Source organism: Notolabrus celidotus, chromosome 8 (assembly GCF_009762535.1).
Source record: "Notolabrus celidotus isolate fNotCel1 chromosome 8, fNotCel1.pri, whole genome shotgun sequence".
NCBI lineage: Eukaryota > Metazoa > Chordata > Actinopteri > Labriformes > Labridae > Notolabrus > Notolabrus celidotus.
The window spans coordinates 9,687,075-9,714,676 of NC_048279.1; the positions used below are offsets into that span (position 1 = coordinate 9,687,075).

A 27,602-nucleotide genomic window follows, 5' to 3' on the forward strand; every position below is an offset into this window, starting at 1 on the left:
CCTTCACAATCCAATATCGTATCGCTTTTATCGATTGTAACATACAAACATATACATATTTTGTCACATTCTGATTAAAAGTGTTTCTTTATGAAGATCCGAACCGACTGCAATAAGATTTTATTAATGTCCTGAAGTTCAAGTACCAAACATTTTTTGTGTTGAAGATTACAAAGGAAATCTAGGCACATTTAATCCTCCAGCAGTGCTACAAGTTTGAGTTCAAGATCAATCAAAAATGTTCTTAAAGTTTTCTGACCACTTTTGAAGAAATCCACTCTCAGGAGGGATAAAACAAGACCCTGTAGCCAGAGGTCGATGTGCTACACAAAGACATTCTGTATTTCCACATCCACATGCAACTTTGTAAAACCAGTCGACACAATAATACTTTTTCAGTGTGGAGTCGAATGCTTTTATTTGAGACACTTGAGAGTACAGGCATGTTTGATACAGATTAAAACAAGACTTTTTATGTAGTTAAACTGCAGAATATAATCTGACTCATGTTTTATCCTGCACAGAATAATAATTCCTGAGGGAGCACTGCAACAAAAAAGGCTTTTTTTTTAATCTGGCTGAGACAAAACTGATGTTCTTCTTCACTTATTGCACTTTGACAGTTTGGCTAACACTATAGTCTCACGAGAGCACACCAGAAAGCAGCTGTGGACTCCTTAAGACACAGTAGTTTATCCAGGGTGGGGCCTTACATCCTGTCACACAGGCTGTCGCTTTAAATATGTTCTCATCACTTTTTGGATAAACAAACAAAACTTGAACCAGAAGATGTTTTAATTAAGATCATTTTTGTCTTAACCTAAACACCATGTTTCCTGTGAGGTTTTCTGATTACAGTGTTCCCTTTGAAGAAGCACATCCTGTTGAACTCACTTTCAGTTAGCTTCACTGCCCTCGTAACAGCCTTCGTTAGTGCAATGCGAGCACCACACACTCCATACAACACCAGTCTGTGCAGCTGCTACGAGGACAACAAAGACAGACGTGTGTTTTCAGGGCTACATGATGTCCAACATGCTCTACTGAAGACTGGACAAGAATGTCTGTTTGGGGTTCTGCAGGTGTGTATGTGTGTGTATGCATGTATGTGTGTGTGAGGCGAGCAGGTGATGTGGCGAGGGGAGGGTCAACTAGGCCTCAGTGGTCCTCCTCCTGATCTCATCTATGAGGTCTGCTCTGGATATATCAGCCTGTGCAGAAAAGAAGAAGAAAAATGTCCACCGGGGTTAGTCTGAACTGTTGGACCCACACTTATGTTTGCAGAATGAGTATCATTTCTTCTTTTTTGGTTTTCTATCTCACCAACATTAATTGTAACAGGGGAGTACTCTGTCTTGTAGAAGAGGACCGGTCTTCCTCTGTGTTTTTTCTGAATGCACTTTAATCAAAAAGCTGCTGATCATCAGAAAACCAATCAGCCAACCGAGTTAGTTTGCTTTAATCACTGCTTCACATCGGTGTTGGGAAAAATAACTATTTTTGATTCGGATATTAAAATTGTATCTGACCATAACTACAGATAAAGGTTGCTTTTATTGACTTATAAACGAGCCTACACATTCAGACATAGTAGCAGTGAGCAATCAACCCTTACATACAGAGAAGGGCAAGAGCAACAAAGCGACCTGACAAGAGTAAACATGACGTCACCTGTGTGGATGTTTTTCACTGTTTTCAGGAGGATGCAGCTTTCAAAAAAAGTATTCAGAGGAGAAAAAGTCCTCCAGTCTTAACACAAGAAATCTTATTAGTGGCCTGAAAGTCGTCATCACAACTGTGCCGGGACTTCCACTTGATCCACGGTAATTACTGCATTAATGAGTATCCTCCTCCTCGTCCATGTTGTCTTTATTGGCCTCTGAAAATCCCTGACCTGTTGACTCCAGGCCTGGTTTGTCTCATTATGTATGAGAGTTTGTTGTTGTAGTTAAGTGAAAAACGATCTGGTGATAACAGTGTTTTATTCTGAAAAAGAACGGGATGTTTCATTTTGTTGTGGTGCATGACTTCCTGTCCCGCTCGATCTGCTGTGTTGAGATTGATAAGTCGTGCTCCGGCATCCAGCAAAAATAGAAGTCTTACGTATCTGAACCGGAGGACTCAGACCTGCCGGATAAGAGACGCAGCCAAAACGCAACAGAGCGGGTCCAGTGGAAGTTAACACATTGACTAGAATAGAAACCTATCAAATCCCGGATCAGAGACGGACACGGATCGGATGGAATTTGGCCATTAGATGTATTTAAGAATTGCGATGCAGCAGTAGCTGCGTCTAGCATTAGCACCAACTACCGTGGTGCTGATTCTGCCTAATAGCCACATGTGACCTGAAACGCGTCATGATAACACTTTTTTGTTACTTGATAGAAAATCTGAACTCTGGTGTTTCCATCAGTATTTCAAAATAAAAGTCTGTCTGTGTGTTCAGGTGAGGGGCTGCGCTGAGGGGATGTCAGACACCTGACTGCTGTGCTTCAAAGTCTGTGTCTATGTCACATGACATGAACAAGCACACTACGCAACTGTCGTCATGGATACCCAGGCAACCAATCAAGGGAGAATGACTTTGACAGAGTATTTGCACCTGCCTAGTTGCTCATTAATGTTGCAGGCACACACACACACACACAGATGAGACTGCAGCACCTGTCGACACCTGCAGCGCACTCTAATTATGGCGTGCAGAAGAAGATGGAGAGTTTCGTTTAGTTGGATCACACAGGGCTGGTGATGCAGATTAACCTCCAACACCATTAGAACTGACTGATGACGTGTGTACGTGTGTGAGTGTGTGAGTGTGTGAGTGAGTGTGAGTGTGAGTGTGAGTGTGTGTGTGTGTGTGTGTGTGTGTGTGTGTGTGTGTGTGTGTGTGTGTGTGTGTGTGTGTGTGTGTGTTCTATAAGTGTCATACCTCCTCTCGGGTAGCCACCACCCGCAGTTTGACCACTCCATCCTTCAGCTCCTGTTCTCCCAGTATGGCCACCAGAGGGATTCCCGACTCCTCACAGTGCTGCAGCTGACTCAGCAGTTTGGGGTTTTTCTTGTACATCACTTCTGCCTGAACACACACACGAAACGCAGAGTGGTTTAAGTAACAATTAACTTTATACATTTTACAAAATACATACCAGAACACTACATATCACAACACAACAGTTATTAATGGTAATTGGGTGATCCCACCAACACCTGAGGTTGCATAGGTAGGCTGAAAGAGGACCAGCATGCACCTGGATGAGCCTTTGTAGTGCAAGTGAGGCAGCAGGAGCCTTGATTGTCTTTATTCTATTGCTTGCTTGTTTGGGAAAATAAATCCTCTCTCAGACCTCCTGCATGGACTTATGGTGGTGCATCAGTAACCCCTTTGATTGTGTTAGATTCAAACCTTATACATAGTTTTTGGACAAATGGCCACTACATATAGGGTCAGTGTTGCTCCACCTGCTGTCTAATAATAAAAAATTAAAAAATGGGACACACACACACACACCTTGATGCCAGCGTTCCAGAGCTCAGAGATGAGTTTGAGTCTCTCCTCCAGCAGGTTCTTCTGCGCAGACACTACCATGACCTGAACCTCTGTGGTACGAACCTTCTCTGCTGAGGCCTGAACAACACAACCTGTTAAGGCACACACATCTACACACCTGTATTATCATCAATCATCTCCTATCAGTCCACACGTCACCTCCGCCTTCTGCTCCATGATGGAGAAGACCCTCTCGATGCCGATGCTGACGCCCACACACGGCACTTTCCTTCCCTTGGGGTCGAACATGCCCACCAGGCCGTCGTATCGCCCCCCGCCGGCCACGCTCCCCACGCTGACGCTCTCCTCTGAGGGGGCACCGTTCTGTGCTTCAGAGCACACCTGGGCCACGCCTGCCTGAGTCAGCACCGCCTCGTAAATGATTCCTGTGTAATAGTCCAGACCCCGGGCCAGACTGAGATCAAACACCACCTGATGGAGGGAGAGAAGAGGAGCAGCAGAGGAAAGGGAACCAAGGAACAAGAGAGAGATTGTTTGAGAAACACAGTGATGCGAGGGGAGAGAAACAGAAGGTAAAGTGTGACGTGAACAACAGGTGAGTAACCTCATGTCTCACCTTGTCAGTGACCTGGAAGAGCTCCAGGTAGCTGAAGAGCAGCTTTATGTCGGACAGACCAGCACAGGCCTGTTTACTCTGAGACATCTTCTGGTCTTGAAGGAGGCGCTCCGCTAAGTCCCTCCCTCCTGAAGAATAAACACACACTGGTTAACACATGTAGAACGCACACACAGTGTGGTGTGGAGTTTGTAGATCTCACATATCATCCCTATTAGCTGTTTGTGTCCCTGCACACATGCCAACTAGCCATTAAAATTGAAATTAGCATACAAGATGACCACTTCACAATCTGTGTGGTAGCTTTAGAAACCTGTATGCTTTGTAATATACCAGAGGCTGAGACATATCTCGAGTAAATGTGATCATATTGACATTTTTTTCTGCCTGCAGTCAGTACAGCTGCTCTCATGTTGTTGCTCTTTGTGTGCGTCACATCTTGTGCAGATTTAGGGTAAAAGTCTCACCCTGCATACTGACGTACTCCCCGATCTGGTCGGCGGCTTCCTCCGACAGGCCCTTCTCATTCACCATCTCCTTCTTCACTTCCTCCCAGGGCATCTACAGAGAGACGGCAGGAGGACATCAGCAGAAGTATGGCGTTTTAAATGCTTACAAAGATCTACATGACTAGACACACTACTTTGTCCACAGGGGGCGCCAACATCCACACAAACTGCAACATCCTCACACAGCTGCTTTTGTTTGTATATTTTGTGTTTGATGTTCAGGCTATTTGGACAAATTTGCTAACCAAGTTTACCATTTGTCGTCCATTTTTTTCACCAACATCCATTTTAATATTTAATCCCATCAGATTAGTTTGATCAAGCTATGCCCCGGTGTTTGTATCAACAGTTGACTTTGCAGAACATCTATCAACACCTTCTGTGAGTGAGCAGAAGTTACACATGAGCATGCTCAGCAGGGAGCGTCCGTACCTTGTCCAGTTTGTCCACTGTTGAACAGATAGTGCGGAACTTGTCATCTGGGACACCGCACACAGCGAACATCCCATCAAGGATGCGTCTGTCGTTGACCTGGAAACAAAGGACGAGGTTACAGAGATGATGAAAGAGAAACATTACAAGATGAAAACTGTAAAAAGCCATTCATTGAAATATAAAGCAGTCAAAATTATGAGATAAAAGCTCGAAAGTATGCAATACTTGTGTGAAAAGAAGGGGAGTTACATTTATGAGGAAAAAGTAACATTGTAATTAAAAATCAATTCAATTTAAAAAAAGTTGAAATTCTGGGATTCAAGTCTCAATAAATGAGATACATCAAAATTATGAGATTAAACTATCAAAGTAAAAAGATAAAAAAAATTCTTGTTCAAAAAGTTTAGAGATATGAGAACAAAAGTTGAAATTAAGATAAAAAGTCAAAGTAGTAGTAAAAATAATTATAATATTTACAAAAACTTCGGAGGTATGATTTAAAACAAGAGAAAATATGAAATGAAAATGTTAAAATCAAGGGAAAATTTGGGAAATTTGGGGTTTTACTGTGGGATAAAACATTCTAATTTCACTATTTTAACCTTTTGTCTCATAATATTGACATTTTTGATCTAGTTATTATGACTTCTCTTATTGTTTTGACCCTTTTATTAAGGCTTGACACGACTGGGTTTAGTTGCATCATCGAGGCTAAGCTAAGTTTTCCTCTTACTGGTATAAATGGGCCTCCATGTAAAATGCAAACTAGCTGTTAATGACAACTCTGTGTTTAGTTGACTACTAAAGGGGAGCAGCACTGTCAGTGAATGAAAGTGACAAACCTTGATACGGAAGTCTCCGAGGTCCAGCTCGCTCAGGATTTCGTGGACGATCTTCAGACACTCAGCGTCTGGAATCATGGCGTCATACTGCCCTGCAATGTCAAAGTCCTGAAACACACATTTACTTATTTTAGAAGCAAACACAAACCAGGAAAGTTTCCAGAAGTCGGAAAGGGTCTGAGGAGTCACAGAAGTCTGTTTTAAGAGGACTCACGCATTGGTAAAACTCTCTGTAGCGTCCGCGAGTCATGGCCGGGTTATCACGGCGGTATACTTTAGCGATGTGGTAGCGTTTGATGTTGGTTATCTTGTTCATCGCCAGGTAGCGAGCAAAGGGCACCTAAAGGACAGCAGGTCAAGGACAAAAACCCTGTGTGGTTGCATGTCTTACTGTATGTATAAAAAACTAACTCACCCTGTCAGGATTCTAATCCTCATTCTCACATGCTCACTATACACTATCCCTTACATGTTCAAAGCTCTGAGAGCAGCTAGTAAAAGCTGAACACAGGTCCTTTGCTGCTCATGTGATCAAAAGGATACAGTGAGGTCATATCTGAGGGACAGCAGCTCTCCTCCTTGATCTTTCAGGTCATAGATGAGCTTGGAGTCCTCTCCGTACTTCCCCGTTAATGTTTCCTAGAAAACAACAGAAGTTTAACAACCCTCCATATTTAATGTGAGATTATTAAACTCAAACTACAGTTAAGTTTGTGTGATCATCTACCTTCAGTTCAAAAACAGGCGTGTCGATGGTCTCGGCTCCGTGGCGTTTGAAGCAGCTAATGATGGTGCTGAAGACTTTCTCTCTGATGGCCATCTGCTTGGGGTTGTAGTCCCTTGTCCCCTGAAAGAAAAGGGTTTCAGTCTGACTGTGGATTCAACTCAACAAAAAAATCAGACAGAGGTGACCTTGTTTTGACAAGAGACACGTTAGACTTGTCAATGACAGGTAGCAGCACCTCAAAGCTTCACCTGCTGTTGACTCTTCATGGGGCCATAGTTTACAAAGTGAACATCAAGCTGTACTGAGGAAGATTACAAACTAGAGCATAAACTCATCAGGGAGATGTTGAATGAGGGAACAAGTTAAGAGCAGGATCATCAGGATCATGTCTCCCTTTAGTTTCACACAATCAGACTTTTTTTATCCAGCCAGATTTAAGGCACTAAAGAAACTGAAGCACAGGCTCACATTGAAACCAAAACAAAGGCTCTGCTCTTCAACCCTTTGTTTTTATAAGAATGAATTTCTCATTCCAAGTTGTACACCTACATGTAGACACTTGACCTGCAGTTGTGTAACACTTTCTCGTCCCTATGAACGACGGAAGCTCAGTGAAGCAGGGAGGGTGATGAAAATAAACTGTTTTTATTTAATGATCTGATTTTGAACATGTGGAAGTCTTATCCTTGATTTAACTGTAAAAAAAGAAAAGGAAAAAAGCTCCCACCAGCAGGTCAGATTTCACCTGATGAAGGAAAATCAGTCATTAAGTGTCTGACTCTACTTCTGAGACCCCTCCCTGTCTGACAGGTGGAACTCCATGCTGTGAGGGGGCATGTGTGGACAACAGGGGAGGGTCTAAATATCAATACAGTAACATTTTGTGGTCCTTTGCATCATCTGGTTGTGCGATACCTTTATCAGTACGCTGATGATTGTCAATATTATAATGTATATATATATATATATCATCATGTGATTGTGTAGGTAGTATGTAGCAAGAGTCTTGGAGGCTCAAGGTGTATATATATATATATATATATATATATATATATATATATATATATATATATATATATATATATATACCTTGAGCCTCCAAGACTCTTGCTACATACTACCTACACATGCAGTATGCAGTACGTACTGCAAAGTGGAAGTAAACAACAGCCAAGCTAATAGCGAAACTGCTTCTTTAGCATCCACTTATGATTTAAAAAGTGGTTTATATGGAATTTAATAATTTCCCCCTCACCTAAAAACTGAGTGTGCTCAGTTTTATATGGAAAAATGCAGAGCTCCAAACAGATTTCCCTGCTCACTGTGTCACTACTAGTGAATGACTCTTCACGTTGGTGCTGTTGTTCATGGGTTGAAGAAGAAGAAGTCAACAGCGGGATATTGTCAGGCAGCGGTGAAAAGAAGATGAGAGGAAGGTCATGTGCAAAGTAGTCCTTCATGACAATTACTGCCTATGTTATTGACAACAAGGCTTTTTAAGGACACGTGTTCTTCCACTAATTTTTACTGTTGTTCTGTTCATTTAATTCACAGACTGAAAATAATTAATTGTTTCATCTCAGTGACACCTAACCACTATAAAGGGATATACATTGATCCTGCACTTTGCCTTTTAGGGCCCTTTAGTATTTTTAATGTAGGTAGAAATATTTAAGTATCATCATGTGATTGTCTTTCAATATTGCAATCATCTCAGTGTCACTGTATCCTGATATTATGAGTATTCAGGGCTCTGTATTGCGTATCACATTTTGGGTACAGTTTTGTGAGTCACCCAGTGACACCCTCCCCTCGTGAGAATGCAAAATATCAGGAGATCTCAGGAGTGTATGTATGAAGGAGGCTCTAGTGTCGTTGTAATGTCTTAAACTGTGGGTCTAATCATCCCTCTCTCATGCACTCTCAAACTGTTTTGCTAAGTTTTATTTGAGGAATAACACATTATGTTTTCTTCTCCTGATATGACGTCCCCTACAGACGAAGTATTCCTTTATTTTTCTATTTTCTAAAGGTTCAGTGTGCAAAGTAAAAGTTTGAGTTTTGCACTTTGGTCTCACCTTTGCCGTCTTGAGGACAAACTGATGTTTGACTTCATCTCCTCCTAACTTAGCCTTCAACTCGAGCAGTTTGGCAACTTCTTCATCGATCTGAAACAAAAACAAGAGCTGTGTGAATATTTACTGTAATTGTGAAACTGCATTGTTCAACATCTGCAAGTAAAACATGAAGTACTACAGGCAACCACACACATTCACACAGCACCAGAGGCCTACCTGAGCCACAGTGATCCCAGGGAGAGTGTGTAAAGATCGGGCACAAGTTGCAGTCCGACAGCCCGCCAATCCAAAAGCACGAACACAAAACATGCCCAGCATGTTTGTCCAGCAGCACCGGGGATACAACAACATGAGGGTAAAAAAATATACAGGCAAAAAGTGGACGGGCAGAAGTTCAGGAGTGCATCATGGGTAAAGCAATGTCCAGAGGTATTTTCCAGTGCAGGTCAGAACAGTGGTTAGAAAGACAGCAAGGTAGTGAGTCCATTGATGAGTGTCAAGGTAGATGATGGTGATGAAGAAGGCAGGCCAGGGTCATCCAGGGTCCGGCAGGAAGAACAGGAGAAAAGTGGTAAGCAACCCTAGCACTAGGGGAAGGCGGGGCATGAGGCACCATCATCATCATCATCATCATCACAGCGTGGAGGATAGAACACGAGATGTAGCAAGTCAATCAAAGCAGCACAGCACACATCCACACACACAGACGCACACACACACAGAGAGAGACGGTCCTTCACTGCTCCTTATATCATGTCTATATTTCGGGTCTCTGGCATTTTAAGAGCCACTCACATACAAGACTGTCAGTCCAGAAAAACCGCATTAGTTATAGATTTAAGTGGCATTCAAAGTTGCATAGAATGACTACCCAATAAGTCTGATCAGCACCATGCTCTTATTCACTGTTAAAAGGGTTTGCTGAATGTCTGTAACACTTCCCTGTGTTCATTGGACAAGTTATTGCATCAGCTACAATAACAGGCTTTGGTTTGACATCTGAAAAGTCAATGTTGAGACATGTCATGACCGAAATGTCTATAATGCTGGTTTGCGAATGACATTGGCCTCGGAAATGATCAAAGGACATCAAATTGTGTATAACTATGTTAGCTTTAAGATGCTAGCTTCAATTAGGGTTGCAGAGCGGTAAGCAGACCGGTGTTACGGTGAAACGCGTGACCCTGTTCGCTGACGACTTTTAACCTATCGCATCATGTCTTGTTTCCTTCGTTAGGTTTTGTTAAGTTATTTAATCTGGTCGCCTTTAAAGTCCCCATTCCTTTAACTTGACACGAAATGAGCAAGATACCATCTATATGTTGAAACAGCAATTTTAACTACGACAACCACTGACACATTCGGAGAAAAATCGTCATATAACAGGGTCACTGTTTAATCCGCAACACCTAGCCGCTCCATTTGACTTGACTGACGCCAAGTTAGCAGTTAGCTTGCCTGTTCGGCTAAAATAACACCACTGTTCGTGAAGCAGTCCTTTCTGCGTTTCTAACTTACAAGAAACTAGTATCATTAAGTTATTGTGGTAACAAGACAAAGGCGTGGGGGTATCTGCTGGGACATTTTTAGACCTAGGCCAAACATCGTTTAAATAAATATGAATTGGTTATTAATAAAAATTAAAGGTGTTTATAGTTGAATGCAGAGTTTTAAATAAAATGTTAACTCACTCTAGAAAAATCGGCATCTGTTTAAAAAGTGAATAAGTCATACATTTAAAAATAACAGCTAATTTAATAGGTGCCTGAAAACGTAAAATTAGACATGTGGGATGCGGTATGAAGACAGTAGTCAGCTGTGGTTATCATAATAACAGATGACAGAAAGTTAAAAGTGGCTTTATGTGGGGATTTCTATATATACATACAGGAAGAATGAATGAAATGTCCCTTGTTTGAATCATACCGGGCGAGATAAAGACATGCTGATCACCGCATGTATAAGCTAGCTTTAATGAAGAGGGTTAAATCAGAGTACTGACCTGATCTTTGCTCGCCTTTTCTGTCTTTAGCTTCCGAACGACTTCTCCTTGGCTTTTAATCGCTTCTTGTATCTGTGCCTTGTCCTCCATGATGTCAGTAAATCTAGTTTCACCTGTACCCACACCTCCACAGACCCAGCAGCTGTCAAAGATTTTGCTGTGGTGGTGCTGAGAGGATGCGGAAACACGTAACCCTGCTTGGTCTTCTTCTTCTTTCCATGTTGGGTGGGTGGCACTCAGCTTTCAGGCGCATTACCGCCACCTAGTGTGTTTGTTAAAGTTTATTATGCCACACACAAACGCAGAAGAGACGACTGGTAAGATGATTGTTTATTTATATTTAGTTATTATTAATGGCTGTAAATGCTACCATGTGACATGACTAATAAAAGACGGACGGCATAACTTCCCCCCCCAAATCGAAGTGAAGAGCTGGAGGACTGATGCTGCCTTCAAGTTGGACTCGTAAAGTCGAGAAGTTGTGTGCATCAAAGGCTTCAAGTGGTAACTAAAGGGGTATTTCGACCGCAGGAACTTTACATTTTAATTGGCAGCTTTGTATGGGCTTTTACATGTTTTGTTTGTTTTCTCTCTGCTTTCTCTCTACATTATGTGTGTATGTATGTGTATGCATACGTATGCATGTGTGCATATGTGTGTTTATGTGTATATATGCATTTCTATTTATTGTATTACTTATCTTCGTTTGTTTTGTTATTCAAATTCATTTCTCAATTAACATTTTCTTCACGTGTTTTCTATTCATTTATTTGTCTGTTTTTTATTTTTCATATTACCAATTTTATTTTATTTCATTTCACATGTCTGAGCCCCGGTTTGATTGTATTTGTTTTGTCTTGTTACATTACAAAAGTTACAAATAAAATATAAAAAAAAAAAAAAAAAAGAACACACGTATTGATTGCCATCGGGACATAAAGATAATTTTAACCAGTATAAAAAAGGGAATCTAAATCTGACTACCGGACTCAAAATAAAAGATAAAAAAAAAATCCAATAAAAACATTTTGAGGGTAAACAATGGACACACTCGCAACGCTGTTTAATAAATTGTTTTTCTCGCTCTTTCGTTTTTGCCTCTTTCTTTCATTGATCTCATTGATCGTCAGACCGCTCCACTCCGTTCCACATGGTGGAGGTAATGCGCCGAAGGGACGTCAGCAGCACTGCTGCACTAACTGGAAGTGACGTAGTTGCGATGTTTTCGTCCAGTTAAAGAGAAAACATTAGCCCAGATTCTAAAGCGGAGACATTTGGGATTTCTCTTTGCATTCTCATTTCTCCCACAGAGTTTGACTCATTGTCGCAGTGAGATCTTGATGGGTGCTCACGGGGTTTTGGGGAACGAGCCCGAGTCTATCGACTACTCGGTGCACGAAGCCTGGAACGAGGCCACCAATGTCTACCTGCTGGTGATCCTGGTCAGCTTTGGCCTGCTCATGTACGCCAGAAAGTAAGCACGACCTTTCCTTTAGCTCCAATAGACAAGAAGGGTAATTTGTTTCAACAAGTAACTTCAACCAGGGGCGTCGTAGTGGGGGTGGGGGGGTAGGGGGTGGGACTGACTACCTAGGGCCGAAGTAGGGAGGGGGTCCTTAATGGGCCTGAAATAAAATGTGTTTTCTACCACGCTTTTCTTCTGTAGTGTTATAACTAAAATAAGATAACTGAAACTGTTAGAATAAATAAACACACATTTGGAATGTCTCCGTGAGACGCGCGTCTCACGCTTAAAGTGATGAATTGTCATATTTTCAGAGCATCAAGTGTGGCTGAATCTGATTGAAAGTAAACTGTAGGTTTTTAGAGTTTTATTTGACTTCATGAGGTTACATTACACCAAATAATGCCCCCTTGTTGTAGTGGTCATCAATTTTCTACTCCAAACTGACAGCAGTGATGTGATGTTAATGTTAAAATGTGTTTTATGTGTCTGAAAAATAAATATTAGATCTTCCCGAGGAAATATTACATTCACTCTTGTGATTATTTATTTACAATTTTCAGGGCTGCAAAACCAAGTTACAGTTATTTATGTCTTTTAATGGGTCATTGGGTAATGCAGATGTGTTCATAATAATTTTGTAGGGTTGGCTGTGGTGATGGGGACCACTGAGATATCTTTTCAGGGGGCCCAGAATTCCTTGTGATGCCCCTGACTTCAACCTCCATGTCCCCCTCTGAGTATTATGAAATAGAGTGTCTGTCAATTAATGGAAAGTATCGTACCCCATGTTATTATTGTATCAACTCAAATAGATAAATATTGAAGCCCTAAAAGGACATGATTAAATACATTTTATTGTCTCTGTTTTCTCGAGTCAATTTTGGCGTTATCTCGAGAAAACAAAAAGCTTCTTATCTCGAGATCTCAATTTATTTTTCTCGTGTTAATGGGTTCATCTATCTCATCGAGGCAGATGGCTGTCTAGCATGAGTCTGGTTCTGCTCGAGGTTTCTGTCTGTTAAAGGAAGTTTTCCCTCTGTAACTTGCTAAGTACTGCGAGGTGCAATGCCCATGGTGGATTAAGACTAAGAGAAGAGTATTATCCTGTCTTGATGTTGGGTCTCTGTTAATAATTTAACATAAAGTACGGTCTAGACCTGCTATGTTTTTAAAAGCATCTTGAGATAACGTTTTTTGTGATTTGGCGTTTTACAAATATGAAGATTGATTGATCGATGTATAAATATGCTTTTCTCAGTATCTTGAGAAAACTAAGCTTGTTCTCTTGAGATAACGAGAAAAGTGAGTTGCTATCTTTAGAAAACAAGTAAAATGAACTTGTTATCCCGAGAAAACAGAGAAAATAAAATGTAATTAATCATGTCCTTTTAGGGCTGCCGTAGATAAACGGTTCTCCTGTGTCTTCGTCATTAGTCTTATTCTTCAAATCGTATTTAACTGTTAGTGTAAATAAGAAAGGGATGAATGTTGCTCTTTAAGGAGTTCCTTTTGATGATGCATACTCACTGCTTCTCTGTACACCTCTCCTCATTCATGCTACAGAAACAAGAGGAAGATCATGCGCATATTCTCTCTGCCGCCCACTGCTGGGATCAGCCCGGAGCCCAACTTCTACGACAGCCTGCAGAAGGTCCGCCTGAGGCAGCAGCTGGAAATGTACTCTCTGGGTGAGCATCAGTGTAAAAGATACAGAGAATGAGTGAAAACAGAGACAGATTGAGAAATTGATCAACTAAGACAGTTTGGGCTAAAGTGTTGTTGTCACCAGGGTCCTGGTTTCTCTCTCTCAAGTTATAGAAATACAACTGACACATGCCTACTGCCAAATACAACGGCAGGAGGCATGTGTCAGTTGTGGTATTATTTGCTTGGCACTTCCTCAATTATGAGTGGTCATGATTTGGGTTACAATGCACACCAATCAGTCCTAACATTATGACCACCTGCAGAATATCATGGACGTCTTCTTCCCATCAGGTCAGGGTCAAACCACTCTGACCTCAACTCAACTTTGTTTATACAGCACCTTTCAAACAAACAAACGTGCAGCCCAAAGTGCTTCACAGAAGCACAGAGAGCAGGGAATAAGAGAAATGTGTAAAACAATAAAAAAAAGTAAAACATGAAAGAAGATGGTAATCTTAGAAAATACTTATAAGATAAAGTCAATACACCAAAATCAATAAAATACAAAGGGTGGGGGGAAAATGCAACTAAATTCAATTAAAAAAAAATCTTCAATAAGAAGTAAATAATAAATAAGATAACACCCAAAGAGCTCGCCATTTTCATGTCCAGAGGTCAACAGTTCCACAGTTTAGGGGCATTAAAACAGAAAGCTCTCTGGTCTGACAAAACTTGGACTCCACCAGACCTCTGAAGGTGTGCTGTGGCATCTGGCAGCAGGATCTGTCAGTCCTGTAAATTGAGAGAAAGAGCCTCCATGAATCGGACTTGGAAACCCAAAATATCCAATAAATGCTCAGTTGGATTGAGAACTGGGGGATGTCCGGGACAAGTCAACACCTCGATCTCAGTGTTGTGTTCCAGGCCACCTTCCTCTATAACTTTGTAGTGCTGTTCTGATGCTCATTGTCGGTGTCTCCGTGGTGGATAGGGCTCAGCATCTTAAATCCCCATACAGACCAATGGAGTAGCAAAGAGCACCCTTCCCTTTCCAGTGGTTGGGGGGTGTAATTACAGGTTTAAATATATAGAACATTTTTTATATTTATATTGAGAAAAAATATATCACCATAATTATCGTTATCAAAATATTGCCCAGCCCTAACTAATGCTGCAAAATGTCTTAATGTTGTGATTGAACATCAGGTTAACGTCTCATGACTGCCCAATTATTTTAAACATTGATCGTGACAGGAGTCGTGTTTCTGGTTATTTTGTGATGAATGACCGCCTTCCTGTTGTCTGCTTTGTGTTTTAGCACGGAAATTTGATCAACAAGGACAGACGGAGAGTGTTCAGCTCTCCATGGAATGAGAGCGAGTAGAGGACCTCATCCCTGAGAGTCCCCGAGCCCCCTCAGGCCCTCTGTTCATAAAGAGGGTAGGACAGCTATTGTGATCACTCTCATCCTGCACATGTGTGTGTGCGTTTGGCTCCTCAAATGAAAAGTCTTCATCCACCTTCTGTTTGGTTTTTGTCCTTTATGCATGTGGTAGGTACAACTGGACCAATCCCAATCCCCATAAAGACCAATGGAGCAGCAAAGAGCGTAGGGGAGTGTGGCATCTTTCAGGTCGGCTGTGCGGCCGCTAGCTGTGACTGTGTCTCAGACAGAGGAATAGAAGTCTGTCACTAATGTCACTGAGGTGCTCTCAGTGTTATGTAAGATTAAGAAACTGAAGAACGACTTGCACATAGAACGAGATCCTTCAAATTCAACACAGGACTTTGTTGTAACCCTTTTTCTTTTTACGTGTTATTTTTATGTGACCTTTGGTGGGGGGGGGGGGGGGGGTAAGTTCTCTGATGTGAGTGTAAAAGCCTTGAGTAACTGGTGTGATTACTAGACCTGAGTAAAGCTTTATGATCTTTGTCTGGACTTTTATTTTAATCTTGTGCATCATGGAGAAAGGTCAGAAACATTTGATGGTTCAGTTCAACAAAAAGAAACAATAATTTATCTTCTCCTCATGTTGCATTGAGCTTTGTAGTTTCACATTTGTAGCTTTCAGCGGATTGTCTTGAGTATTGAATGGATGGCTGTCAATTTTGATATACACATTAAAAGGTTTTCAATGATCAAAAAAAGACTACTCCTGTTTGTGACCACTTATATAAAAAACATTGACCTCAGCACCACTTTCTGATTGGTGCTAATTACATGAGAAAATGCTTGCATGCAGACCAGCCTCGCTAAGAAAGTGGACACAATAAATGTTACACCTGCTGAACATTGGCGTGTTCGCATTCAGCTCAAAACTTCACTATGTAGCAGCATGGATCCGTAGAGCTGCTAGCATGGTGTCAGCTTCCTGTTCGGTATTCTGTGTTGTGTGTGTATTGTTATTTCTATGTATTTGGACATATGAAGAGAGACAGGAAGTGTGAGGCACACATGCAGAAAATGGTTGAGACTGAGAGTTGGGTGTAGACTACTAGTATTTATGTGATATGTGGATGTAGAACGCTGGTGCTTGATAAGCTAGTTTTTGTCCGTTTACTATTGAAGTCTGTGACTTAATGCATCCTGCTATTTCCATGTTTGTGCTATGCTCACAAGCACTTGCACAACAAATCATCAGGATAAGAACTAACTAACATGACTGATATCTAGATATATCTATTTAGACTACACACGTTTTTTGTACCAGGCTGTAAACATGTTTATTATTGCTGCAAAGATCATCTTCTTTGAATGGGTGTGTATGTGGTTTCTGGTCTTTCTGCAACCAGACTCAAGTGGACGCTCGATGAACTGCAGTTTAAAACACTCTCCAAGGGCTTCATACTTTGAGTATGGAGGTTGCCGCTTGGTTTCAGCCTATTCCCTTTTTGGTCATTGTTTTTGTGTGAATTTTTATTGTGTAAAATTGTGTTATCTCCATTTGTTAGACTACTCACACTAGCTGTAGACTTTTGTTCTATTTAAAGTAATGACTGAAATAAATATTCATTCATTCATTCAAATTCCACAAGAATTCTTTAACTTGTAAAATAGACATTTTTCTATATTTTAATTTATTAAAAGGCCTAAAGACATAAAATAGATTTAAGTGGAAGAAATAAATACTAGATGAATAAACAGAGTGTGCTGTATTTTGAGTGAAAACTGTGGAGAGTCTTAAGATTAGCGTAATAGTAACCCAGATGTAACTGCTTTTATTAATTTAAATTTATCATCTTGTAACTGTCAAGACCTCAGGATGAAAATCTCTGGTTGTGAAAACACACACCCCAACATACCTGTTCTGCTACTGCCAGCTGAGTCTGACAGTTTATTCTGCATCATGTATCTCCATTATATAGAGATCACCTGTTAAATCTCTTTATACAGAATATACACATCAGGATGGAAACAATATGTTACATCATCAGCAGTGGCAACACAACAGTGATGGATGAGTAGATGAATTAAAAAAGTAGAAAGTCAAAGCTGTCGTTCAACTTCCTCGGATATGACTTGCATCAATGACACGGATCCAGATGGTTTGTAACATACTAATGTGGTCACTGGGAGCATTTAGACTAAAGAAAGCTAAAATAAACAAATCAAAGTGCAAGCAAAGACCTCATCGACAGTAGAACTACCAAACAACAATCCAAATACTGTCTCTCTCACATTTACCGAGGGTTTCAATAAGAATTTGTCTCTCACCTGATCAAATGTACAAACACCTGCAGCAGGTGTAGCAGTCATTCAGAGGGAGAAAGAAGGTGGTGAAAACAACAAAAAGTTGGCCTATTGCTTTCTAAAACAAAGACAAAGTCAAGAGAAGCAGAACAGACCATAACATCGCTCAGCAGCCTGAGTCCGACTCCACACAACTGGAAAACCTGAGGAAGGCAAGAGCTTCCAGACAGAGAGACAATGAGAAACCGACGCCACAGTAAAGTCAGATTGGAGTTCCTGTTGGTCCAGGGCAAAATGTTTAAGGCAGAGCACATGAATCAGTCTTCAGTGGGGGGTGGAGATGATGGCGATGACGTCTCCAGCTTACGAAGGCGGCGGCGCCTCAGCTCAGCAGTGTTGGGCTCTCCATCCTCCAACGTCTCCACCACATCTTCCTGACTCCTTTCTCCTCCTTCTGTGTCCGATGCAACAGGAGTAGAATCTGTAGGCTCAAAGGAAGCCGTGTCTCTGCCCTCCCCATCCGCTGGAAAAGGAAGAAATACTTAAATAAGGTTGAAAGTCTTTGATTTGATCATCCTGGAAAGCTTCATAGTACAGGGGGAATGTGAGCAGTGATACACTTACAGCTCGGGGAGTCCTTCTCCTGTGTGGAGCTGTCCTCAGCTGCAGGAGATGAAGCAGCAGGAACCGACCCACTGGGTTCTCCAGTGTGGCCTTCTGCCCGAGGAGGGCTGTGGAGAACACAGCAGCAGAAGGAACCGAATGAATGCTAAACTGTCAAACTAATAAACATGAGTCTAAATCTTAGGTCGGCTCAGTTACCTGAGCGTGGCGACCGTGCTTAGGTAGTGGTGAATGTTGAGCATGGCGGCATCCAGCAGGGTATGGATGTTCTGGAGACACTGGAGCCTGGCCTCCAGGCCACGTCGGCCCTCTGCCTCCAGCTCCCTCAATTCCTCCTCCGACAGTCGGGACAGAGACGGAGGAGGCGGAGGCATCGAAGACACTGGAGAGGAGTAAGGAGGCACAAACAGGAACTGAAAACAAACTTATACAAAAGTAGATCAAATAATCTGCAGTCATGGAGAGTGCTCCCCCTCCTTCTACAGAACAGTACTATGATTTTTCTCTTTTTTCTGCAACCAAGGCACCGGGTGCTTAACATCACACATCTGTTTACTCTGTTCTTATACGGAGAATGATAAATGGCAGCAGCCTGAATAATTTCACTCCACTTTCTTACTACCCCGTCTCTCTATCTGTTTTCTCATCTCTCAACAAAGGGGCTGAGTTTCAAAGACTTTCATCTGTTTTCATCCAAAACACAGAACAAAGTATCAGCACTCACCAAAAGGTGGAGGTGGTGGCATGGGCAACCATGGTGAGGTGGGAAAAGGAGGAGGGGGGAAGGAAAAGGGAAAGCCTGGGACTGCCGACCCTGGAGCAGCAACTGCTGCAGCGGCAGCGGTGTCTGCAGATGATGAGGTCGGCTGGCTGGTGCCTGAGAGAAAGAAAACATGTCAGGTGTGATGTCAGGTCAGGGATGCTATGAATCACTTCCAAATCATTTAAATGGAATTTAAATTCTGACTTGCTGACTCGCTCGTCTAAAAGTGAGAAAACAGTCAACACTGAGCACATTTTATTTAACACAGCTAAACACAGGACCACAGCGTCCATGTGTAAACATGTCAAACTGGTTTGCAGAATGTGGTTAACATTGGCAGAGCTGGCAGCACCAGCCTACAGTCATCTTTGCAGATTAACGTCCACATGTCTGTGTTGGTTACACACTGCTTTGGTTGAGTGTTTCTATGCCACTCTGACCTGACATGCCCTAAACACAACTTTATCTACATTTTCTAGATCATATAATTAACTCATTAATAAACATTGATTAACTAAAATACTTAGATAACATATTAATAAAGAATAAGTCATTCTGGTGCTGAGTAGTGAAGGTGATGATGGTTATACGCCTAGTGGATTAAATGAGCACATTCCACGTCAACTTTTTCTGTAACAAGAATAAAAAGTAAAAGGAAAATTAAGATGCCACTTATATTGCATGTGTTGTTCTTACCAGCTGCCTGAGTAGCCTCAGCACTGACTTGTGGAGCATCATTAGGAGGAGCTGCTGCTTCGGCGGCAGGAGGAGGAACTGGGAAGGGACCCCAGAAGGGAAACATACCAGGTGGGAAACCAGGTAACATGTTTTGAGCCACTGGAGATGAAACACATGAAACATATGAAACAGTGCTGATAGAAGAGGGGAAAACATACAGTACATATGCCAAACAGGTAACTGAACCCAGTGCTTACACTACTGAACTGTAAAACACAGTACTGAGAAAAATGTTCTCTCAGTCAGAGCAGTGCAAGCTCACCATTAGCAGGTGGGGCTGCAGGAGCATTGGCAGGTGCTGCAGGAGCAGGGGGCGGAGCCTGGGCTGGGGTTGGAGTCTGATTATTTGATGCGCGGAGGACATCCATGCGACAGGTGGGGCAGGTCTGCTGCCTCTGGAACCAGGAGCGCAAGCAGCTGTGGGACAGGAGGGGCAAGACCATGATACTTTGAGTATTCCAAGAGAAATAAAAACTAAAACACCCAATGTACGTATTGTGTGATAATTTTGTCGTCAGCACTGTTTTGTTTACAGATCACTGAAAGACTTACCTGGAGTGGAAAATGTGATTACAGGGTAGTTTCTTGGCACCAGTGACCATCTCCTCTCTACAGATGATGCAGACGTTGTCAGAGGCCTGCAGGTCTTCAGGAGTAGCATCAGGGTATCTGGATATGGGAAAGATTTTTAGAAAGGAATAAACGACACATTTGAGCACGAAATGATTGGCTTTTCATTAAGGTTTTTAAATAGATCTACTTGTATTGTCTGCTGAGCTGTGCACACAGCTTAAGATACCACTATAATGATACTGTCCTCAAAGATGAGTTTTCAAACATAGAGAGTGAAAAACTGACTGAATCTGTAAAATCTGTTACACATGACTCAACTAAAATATGCAAAGTAACACTGTTTAGCTACAACTAAGTGAGAGCTTATCAAAGTTACTGTGTAAAGCCTGGTTTATATGTCTGCATTGACTCTACAGTATAGGGGCTGGCACGGTCTGGAGCACTTTTTGCAACGTTGTGTCCACGTCACTCTGGAATACTTTTTGGCTGTGGGATTTCTATGCTAGTTGGGACCTGTTTCTGGTCCCTCTCTGTTGTTCGTCCAGAGGGAGCTATGCAGACTCAGTGTATTCTGTTAAGCTTGAGCTGATAAATGTTGCCGTTGATCATACAGCAATTGTTATAAAGAAGAAATGAGAGGAGACGGAGGAAATTAAATGTACGGTGATTCCAGAAATGTTGTCAATGCAGGAAATACGATGCTGCCCAGTGGACCAATCACAGGGCTTGCGGTCTGTGACGTTTCAACGCGTAGCTACATTTTGGAGGAGTTGCATGTTAAGCTACGTGAGAGGCTTCTGGTTGATTTGATGCAGAAGTATAAACCAGGCGCTACATAGTAGAAGGATAATAATTGGCATATAGGCCTTAGTCCATGTCATGAAACTAAAGGTACAATGCAAATTCAATCATCTTAGTGTGACATACAATGATGCATTTGTTGAAGGCTTCTCATTACTTACAAGGTATTCATGTTGCGGATGGCTCTTCGAGACATGATAGCGTCTGTTACAGCTTTCTTAAACTGCCTGAGAGAAAAATGAAAAACAAAACTCAGAAATGCCTCAACACAAGCTTTTTAACATCAAGGGACTAAAATTTGTTTTTGTGTAAAAGAGAAGAATGGGAAGGTTACTTAAACTAAGAAATATCATCACCAATATTGGAAAGAACTACATCAATCAAACAAAATCAACTAAGAGAGGCACACAGCTGCTCACCTCATGGCCAGGTACATCGGGCGGATCGCAAACAGCGGGAAGGTGTGGACCTTTATCATGATGGTCATAAAGGCGATGTACAGGAGCACTTTGATGAACCCTGAGTGAAAACAGAATCTCAGTATGTTAACATGCCTCTGACTGAACAGTTGAAGCAAACATGAATGTGTGTCACATTCAGAGCTCAGGCTGAGCAGGGCACCTGTAAAGAGCTCAGTGTAGAGCATGTAGACAGCCTTGTTGTCCCAGGGGTTCTCACTCTGCAGATCAACAGTGTGCAGCACGTACTTTATGAAGGTGGTCAGCACCATGGTCAGCAGGATGGCATACTGGAGACAGAGACGTGGGAGATCATGTATAAACATTTCGGTCTGTTGTTGTTTGTATACTGAAGGGCCAGGTGCTCAGATCTCTTGTTACTTGGAGCCAGATATATCTTGTTCTTTTACTTCAGTCTGAAAGTAAACTAAACACACGGGTCTAGTCTTTTAGTAAAACTCACTGATTGACTACTCTAGCTGATGGTCCTCATGGTGTTCTTGTTTGTGTATCCTAATAAGCTCATAGTGTCCTATTACCCCTCTAGAACACTACGCTCCCAGCATGCAGGCCTGCTTGTCGTACCTAAAATCTCTAAAGGTAGTATGGGAGGTAGAATCTTCAGTTATCAGGCCCCTCTCCTTTGGAGTCATCTACCAGTCAAACTTGCCTGTCAGAACAAACTTTGCTTTTTGATAAAGCTTATAGTTAGAGCTGGATCAGGCTTTGACCAGCTCCTAGTTATGCTGCTATAGGCTTGGACTGCCGGGGGAACTGACACACTGGGATCCTATCTCAGCTGTAACTTGTTGCCAAAATTATTTTACAAACATCATTAATAGAAACATGAAATGACTAGTGTACCATTTGGCCAACAGCCAGTGTATATGGATAGCCCTACATTAAGGCAGTATGTTGGCATTAAATATCAATAAGAGCAATATTTTCCCATGAGCTTAATGGTACTGTTGGTACCGACCAATAACGTACTGGTACCAAAAAGTAGCGGTTCCCATCACTACTTATAACATCAAACATTGAAATTTTGAAAGTGGGAGTTCAAACTCAGCTTCAACTGAAGAATAACAAACCTCAAATCCAAAAACAAGCTGGACTGAGGCTCCTCGGGTGATGATGCTCTGACAGGCATGGTTGACAAACAGGAAATCCAGGATGGCCAGCAAACCCATGAGAGCTGCAGGAAACACACAAAAACAACAGTGAATGAGTCTCATCTGCAGGGCTGAATCCAGGAAGCTTCTTCATACAGAAAAGAAATGTTGTTTTTTAGACGAATAAAAAAATAAATACATAAATAAATAAATACAGACGGTATCAAAAGATGTTTGCTCATTTTGAAAACAAGACAAAAAAAGACCAGATTGCATGACAGAGCTATTATCGGTCTAGAATGTAAACATGGCAGACTGTAGATGTCAATGAGTCAACCAGTTAGCTACTGATGACGTGTGACAGAATTTCTCTGTAGTGTTTAGAAGAACATGGTGTTACTGTTTGCTAAAGGTACAGTGTGCAGATTTAAGCAGTGTTAGAAGAACAGACTTGGTAGAATGGGAAAATAATATTATGTATGTTTAAATCAGTGTTTATTCACCTGAATATGAGAATCACGGATGCCAAAAATACAAATAACCTTTTCAGTACTTTTCGTGACTTATTACGTCAAGAGATGTTTGTCAAAAATTAAATCTTCATTGTTAAATGAATTATTTTGTTATTAATATGATCCTGAACTTAGACACAGCACATCACTGCCAACCTGCTGCACTGAGAGGAGGAGGAGGAGGAGGAGGAGGAGGAGACAGAGAACATGATCATTTGTCAATGTTTTCAGACGTGTAGGGTCATTGACCTGTCTAATCATTTCCTTCTCCTCCAGACTTTGATCAACTTGTGGGAGGCTGTAATGCCAGATGATTTTGTGCCTACATGCTTTGGATCAACTCATGCGTATAACACTCTGGTTGATGGTTGATCCTCCTTCTTCTGTCAGTACAGAAATCACTCTTTCTTCCATCTTTCTCTGACAGCAGTGTCTGGGTTCCCTCTTATCATTTAGGTCAGAGATTTTTACTTTTTGTCTTGCTGCTTTTGTTTGAGCAAACTTGACAGCCCGACATCAATCATTGCCTTCTGTTCCTCTGTGCTGTTACATCAATGTGACGTGTTGTGTTTGCTTGAAAGTAAACAAAATAACCAGACGCTTCAACGCACAGGTGTGAACAAATGTCGGCATGAGAAAGTGTTGATCTCGAAAAGACAGTCGCACTCTTCAGATGGTTTTCAAGGGAGAAAAAAATTGTGGAATTTGGACCAATATTGTTGTTATTTATTATTTATTCAGATTGTGCAGGGTTGCCATAGGAGCGCTGCATCCTTTTGTGTCATATCCACGTTGTCTGCTTGTGCACGAGCAGCTGTACCGTGCTGAAGCCAAACCCCTTCCAACCGTGCCAGGGCAAAGAAAGGACTGGACTTTTACAGCGAGACGTGCTTGGGCAGAGTAGGGATTGCCCATTGTGAGTGGAAAGTACCTCTTTCTCCTGGCTTCATACACCTTGCAAAAATAAAATCTAAGTTCACAGGCTACTTCGAGACTACGCCTACAACACTTTTCCTGTCTTCTCCATATGTTCTGTTAATCACGGTGCAGTTCATCAATCACCTGTCTCGACGGCGCAGACATCTTTTAAAGCACACATAAGTCTCAGACTCTGATAGGCTGTAAAAATAAGCCAATGAAGATGCCCTGCGTTATGTCAGACCCTGAACCACCATGAGCTCTTTTGAATTAAGCCTAAATGCGCTGGTTGTAAGAGGAAGAAGAAGAAGTGGGTGTTTGTTGTTGTTGTGCATGAATTAGTTGTATTAATTTATGTTTTTGATAGTGAAAAAACGGACAAATAAAGACTCATACTTATCTTGCATCATTTTACCAATGTGAGGGGGGAGCAATATAATATAAGTATGCCCATTTCTTCACACTGTACCTTTAATGTCAACCACTTTATACGCCTGTTGTGAGGCCACTGAACCATGGTGCATCTGGCCTCATGCAAATTTTGGAGAGTTTCATTATGATGATAACATTTTTTACAAGGAGAGAAGAAGATGTGGATTTGAATTGTAATGCACAAAGTTATAAGTACTTAATTGTATCATCTAATAAAGCAAAAGTCAGACTTTTTTTTAACACAATGAGATGCTGAAATTTGAATTGATGATTTTAACACTAGCCACAAAGTATGTTGTAATTCTCTTTTCACTCCACTGATGAAAACTCTCCACAGGTTCCACTTTTCTTTTAGAATTGATTTTAGAATCATTTTACTTGCTTTTTTAAAGCTCTTAGCGGCCTTGCTTAACCGTACATCAGAGATGTCCTGTCATTGTATGTTCCGAAACGATCAATGAGGTCTTGTGTTTATGTATTTGTTTGTTTATTTACTTATTTTTGGCAAGCATTAATTTAAATAAAGTATCAATTTAATCTTTTTTAATACTTTTCACTAAATTAGTTTGCTCCATTGATTTTTTTATTTTACTTTACTTATTAATTAACTTTTAAAAACCTTTATGTCTGTCTTGATTTTATTTAGTTTGAAGCATTTTATGACCATCTTTCTTGCCTTAGTCTTTTATTATTTATTGATCGCTGTAACTTCTGTCTGTTTGTTCTGGGAGAAGCACTTTGAGCTGCGTGCTTGTATGAATGAAAGGTGCTATACAAATAAAGAAGAAAGACAGAAAGACAACAGAGTATGGCGTCATTTCTAATGTGTCTGATAACTTGTACTCACATAATACTCGCATGTGAAAAACCCAGGATATGTTTGGACTCCGTTCCATCTGGCAGGAAGAGGATTAGAAACACAGAAACTTAGCATTATTTTCATGTTTCTTAAGACACGTCTATTAAATCATTGGATAACTAAGCTGTGAATGGACGCCATCTTGTCCGCAATCTTTAATAGCAACTAAGTAAAAGCTATCATCACCTACAGTATATTTCCTTATCACTGAAAAACTTTTTATTTACTTAGATATTATTAATTAAAACTTAAAGAAAAGATCAAGTTGGATTAATAAACATTTAGCATGTACATATAGAGTTGTTCAAGTTCATTGTATGATGTCTAAGATGAGAAAGTTATTTCTCTGTCATTACTCACAAAATCCACTCGATCCTCAGCCAACCAGTGAAAGCACTTAAGAAAGAGGAGGAGTGTGAAGAGGGCAACAAAGCGTGGGGAGAAGTCATCCCTGAATACAGTGAATGCTAGGCACGTCTCGGTCACTGCATACCAGGAGCGTTCAATGAGGTGCTGGTTGTTGGGAGGAAGACGTAGAAAAAGCAGGTTCATATACATTGTTATCATTTATATTGACTGTTAACCCAAATGTGTGATATGATAAAATATATATTTACACTTTACCTCCATTTCTGCAGCCCTTAGTTGTCCAAAAAAGACCTTTCTCATGAACTTTCCCAACAGAAACACCAAAACGAAGGCCTGAATGTACAACACCTGGGACCCCAAAAACAACAGAAACAAACCCTGATGTTACACAAAGCCACTGAGACATCCTCAGAGGACATTTAAAGATGTAAAAATGGGTTGAACTCATCAAATAAGAAACACCCAGATCAACACTGGGCTATTTATGGAGCTGCACTTACCGCCATGCTGGGGCTGCTCTTGGTTAGGTAGACCACAGTCGGGTAGAACTGGTGTTTCAGGAGATACGCATGGGCCACCACAGCCCCAGTCAACGCCAGACTGGTGGCTGTCACCAAGGCTGCTCGCACCATTTTGGAGTTAGCTAGGAATACTGTAGGGGGGAACAGATTTTGGCATCACTTTTGTGCATTGTGAGAAGGTGGAGAAGGGTCCATCTTTTAACACAATCAATGCTGACGCTCTGTGAGAGCACTATTATTAGTATTAGATAATAGCTTATTTCTTTTAGCTTTAATTTATTTTTTTCTTTAAGCTTTAATAAAAAAATTTCTAGCTAGGTCTTTTTTATCCATTCTCTTCGTCTTGTTTGCATTTCCTATGTTTATCTGTTGCTGTCGTTTCTATCTATCTGTCAGACCCTACAATCAAATCCTCTGTATGTCTACATATTATTCTTATGTCTGGTGCATACTGCAGTTTTTGACAATAAAGAAGACTTTGACTTCCTAGTACTAAGATCAAGACTTGAGCATCTTGTAATGCAGTTGTTAGAGCTTTTAGCAAGGGTATTGATTATTAAAACATGTACTATGATAAAGGAATAGCTGAACAAGACACAGGTAGCTGGGTTTCTCTCCAAACCTTTACACCTGCAAGCAAACATCCCTGTTTACCTTCCTGAAGGAGGAAGACGCCTCTTCGGAGAACTTAGCTCACAAACATTGTGTCAAATTTGTAAAAATCGAGTCTCTCCCAGAGCTTTGTGCAAAGGTTAAATAACCTCACATGCACATTAGATCCTTCTCAAGACGTTGACTGTATAATAGTGTTTTGTTTTAGTTAAGCAGGCTAACTTTTCTCCAGAGATTACCTGGTAAAGACAGGTAATTAGCTTACACATCGCTAGCTAACATTAGCTGAACAGTACAGTTGTCAGTCTCTGCAGGACTCACCAGCTCGATGTGTATAAAACACTCGCTCCCTATTTAGTTCCACAGGCGTCTCCTGTACAAATATACAAGTAGCCTCTTCATCAGCTAGTCCATTTTATCTCTTCACATATGTGGCTTATAATTTACATGATCCTCGGCCGTCTGGTTACGTGTTTATCGTCGGCTTGCTCACTGAAGGCCACCTCACTTCCGGCCAACACACACTGTACAAGGCGCAACAACAATCTCAGACACTACTCAAATGTCACCAGTTTTATTATGTGTTGATGTAAGTGTAGTTAGAAATGTAAAACATGAAACAAACAAATTAAACTTCGTGTTAACTTGAAACTTCTGGGGTATTATTCGTGAAAATCTAATTTGTACGTGTAAACGAAAGAGTAATGCGCCCTTTAGAAGGTTTACGGTAAATAAAAACGTGGACCAATCAGAAAAAGGAGAAGTTGTCAGACTGGTCCAACCT

The 27,602-nt window shown here is 41.2% G+C and overlaps 3 protein-coding genes across 5 annotated transcripts; 1 reads left to right on the top strand and 2 right to left on the bottom strand.

Moving 5' to 3' along the window:
- Positions 1-391: 391 nt before the first annotated feature.
- Positions 392-10,950, bottom strand: hars (histidyl-tRNA synthetase). Of its 2 annotated transcripts, XM_034690165.1 has the most exons (14): positions 10,721-10,950; positions 8,935-9,305; positions 8,719-8,808; positions 6,641-6,760; positions 6,457-6,552; positions 6,128-6,253; positions 5,914-6,021; positions 5,069-5,167; positions 4,595-4,688; positions 4,128-4,255; positions 3,710-3,982; positions 3,512-3,628; positions 2,933-3,079; positions 392-1,211 (listed from the first exon to the last, which is right to left on the bottom strand). In XM_034690165.1, the coding sequence occupies exons 2-14, from the start codon at positions 9,067-9,069 to the stop codon at positions 1,152-1,154; spliced, it is 1,593 nt and encodes a 530-aa protein (XP_034546056.1). In that variant the 5' UTR covers positions 9,070-9,305; positions 10,721-10,950; the 3' UTR covers positions 392-1,151. The 2 variants fall into 2 exon arrangements, with proteins under 2 accessions (XP_034546056.1, XP_034546057.1); XM_034690166.1 differs by lacking the exon at positions 8,935-9,305 and having other exon boundaries at positions 10,721-10,948.
- Positions 10,951-11,872: 922 nt separating this feature from the next.
- smim19 (small integral membrane protein 19) lies at positions 11,873-15,982 on the top strand. Of its 2 annotated transcripts, XR_004632147.1 has the most exons (4): positions 11,876-12,194; positions 13,752-13,876; positions 15,154-15,275; positions 15,392-15,982. XR_004632147.1 is itself a non-coding variant. In XM_034690186.1 (3 exons), the coding sequence occupies exons 1-3, from the start codon at positions 12,061-12,063 to the stop codon at positions 15,207-15,209; spliced, it is 315 nt and encodes a 104-aa protein (XP_034546077.1). In that variant the 5' UTR covers positions 11,873-12,060; the 3' UTR covers positions 15,210-15,982. The 2 variants fall into 2 exon arrangements, 1 of the variants encoding a protein (XP_034546077.1); XM_034690186.1 differs by having other exon boundaries at positions 11,873-12,194; positions 15,154-15,982.
- Positions 15,983-17,022: 1,040 nt separating this feature from the next.
- Positions 17,023-27,330, bottom strand: syvn1 (synovial apoptosis inhibitor 1, synoviolin). The gene is made up of 16 exons (XM_034690161.1): positions 27,140-27,330; positions 26,186-26,337; positions 25,941-26,033; positions 25,677-25,829; positions 25,305-25,353; positions 22,575-22,678; positions 21,647-21,773; positions 21,445-21,544; positions 21,187-21,252; positions 20,204-20,320; positions 19,914-20,068; positions 19,610-19,750; positions 18,875-19,027; positions 18,349-18,532; positions 18,151-18,257; positions 17,023-18,049 (listed from the first exon to the last, which is right to left on the bottom strand). Exons 2-16 carry the CDS (start codon positions 26,315-26,317, stop codon positions 17,844-17,846), a joined length of 1,887 nt encoding a protein of 628 aa, XP_034546052.1. The 5' UTR covers positions 26,318-26,337; positions 27,140-27,330; the 3' UTR covers positions 17,023-17,843.
- Between the last annotated feature and the right edge of the window lie 272 nt (positions 27,331-27,602).

What these genes read in the sequence shown, in the direction of transcription:
- hars (XM_034690165.1), bottom strand. Translation starts at nt 9,069, where the DNA reads ATGTTGTTGTATCCCCGGTGCTGCTGGACAAACATGCTGGGCATGTTT. An exon ending in TCATGGAGCAGAAGGCGGAG is followed by an intron (nt 3,629 to 3,709) that starts GTGACGTGTGGA and finishes TGTGTTGTTCAG; the next exon opens with GCCTCAGCAGAGAAGGTTCG. An exon ending in TGGTGGCTACCCGAGAGGAG is followed by an intron (nt 1,212 to 2,932) that starts GTATGACACTTA and finishes TTTTCTGCACAG; the next exon opens with GCTGATATATCCAGAGCAGA.
- smim19 (XM_034690186.1), top strand. Translation starts at nt 12,061, where the DNA reads ATGGGTGCTCACGGGGTTTTGGGGAACGAGCCCGAGTCTATCGACTAC. An exon ending in CTGCTCATGTACGCCAGAAA is followed by an intron (nt 12,195 to 13,751) that starts GTAAGCACGACC and finishes TTCATGCTACAG; the next exon opens with AAACAAGAGGAAGATCATGC. An exon ending in GCTGGAAATGTACTCTCTGG is followed by an intron (nt 13,877 to 15,153) that starts GTGAGCATCAGT and finishes TTTGTGTTTTAG; the next exon opens with CACGGAAATTTGATCAACAA.
- syvn1 (XM_034690161.1), bottom strand. Translation starts at nt 26,317, where the DNA reads ATGGTGCGAGCAGCCTTGGTGACAGCCACCAGTCTGGCGTTGACTGGG. An exon ending in AGAGCAGCCCCAGCATGGCG is followed by an intron (nt 26,034 to 26,185) that starts GTAAGTGCAGCT and finishes TTGGGGTCCCAG; the next exon opens with GTGTTGTACATTCAGGCCTT. An exon ending in CTACACTGAGCTCTTTACAG is followed by an intron (nt 21,545 to 21,646) that starts GTGCCCTGCTCA and finishes GTTTTCACTCAG; the next exon opens with GGTTCATCAAAGTGCTCCTG.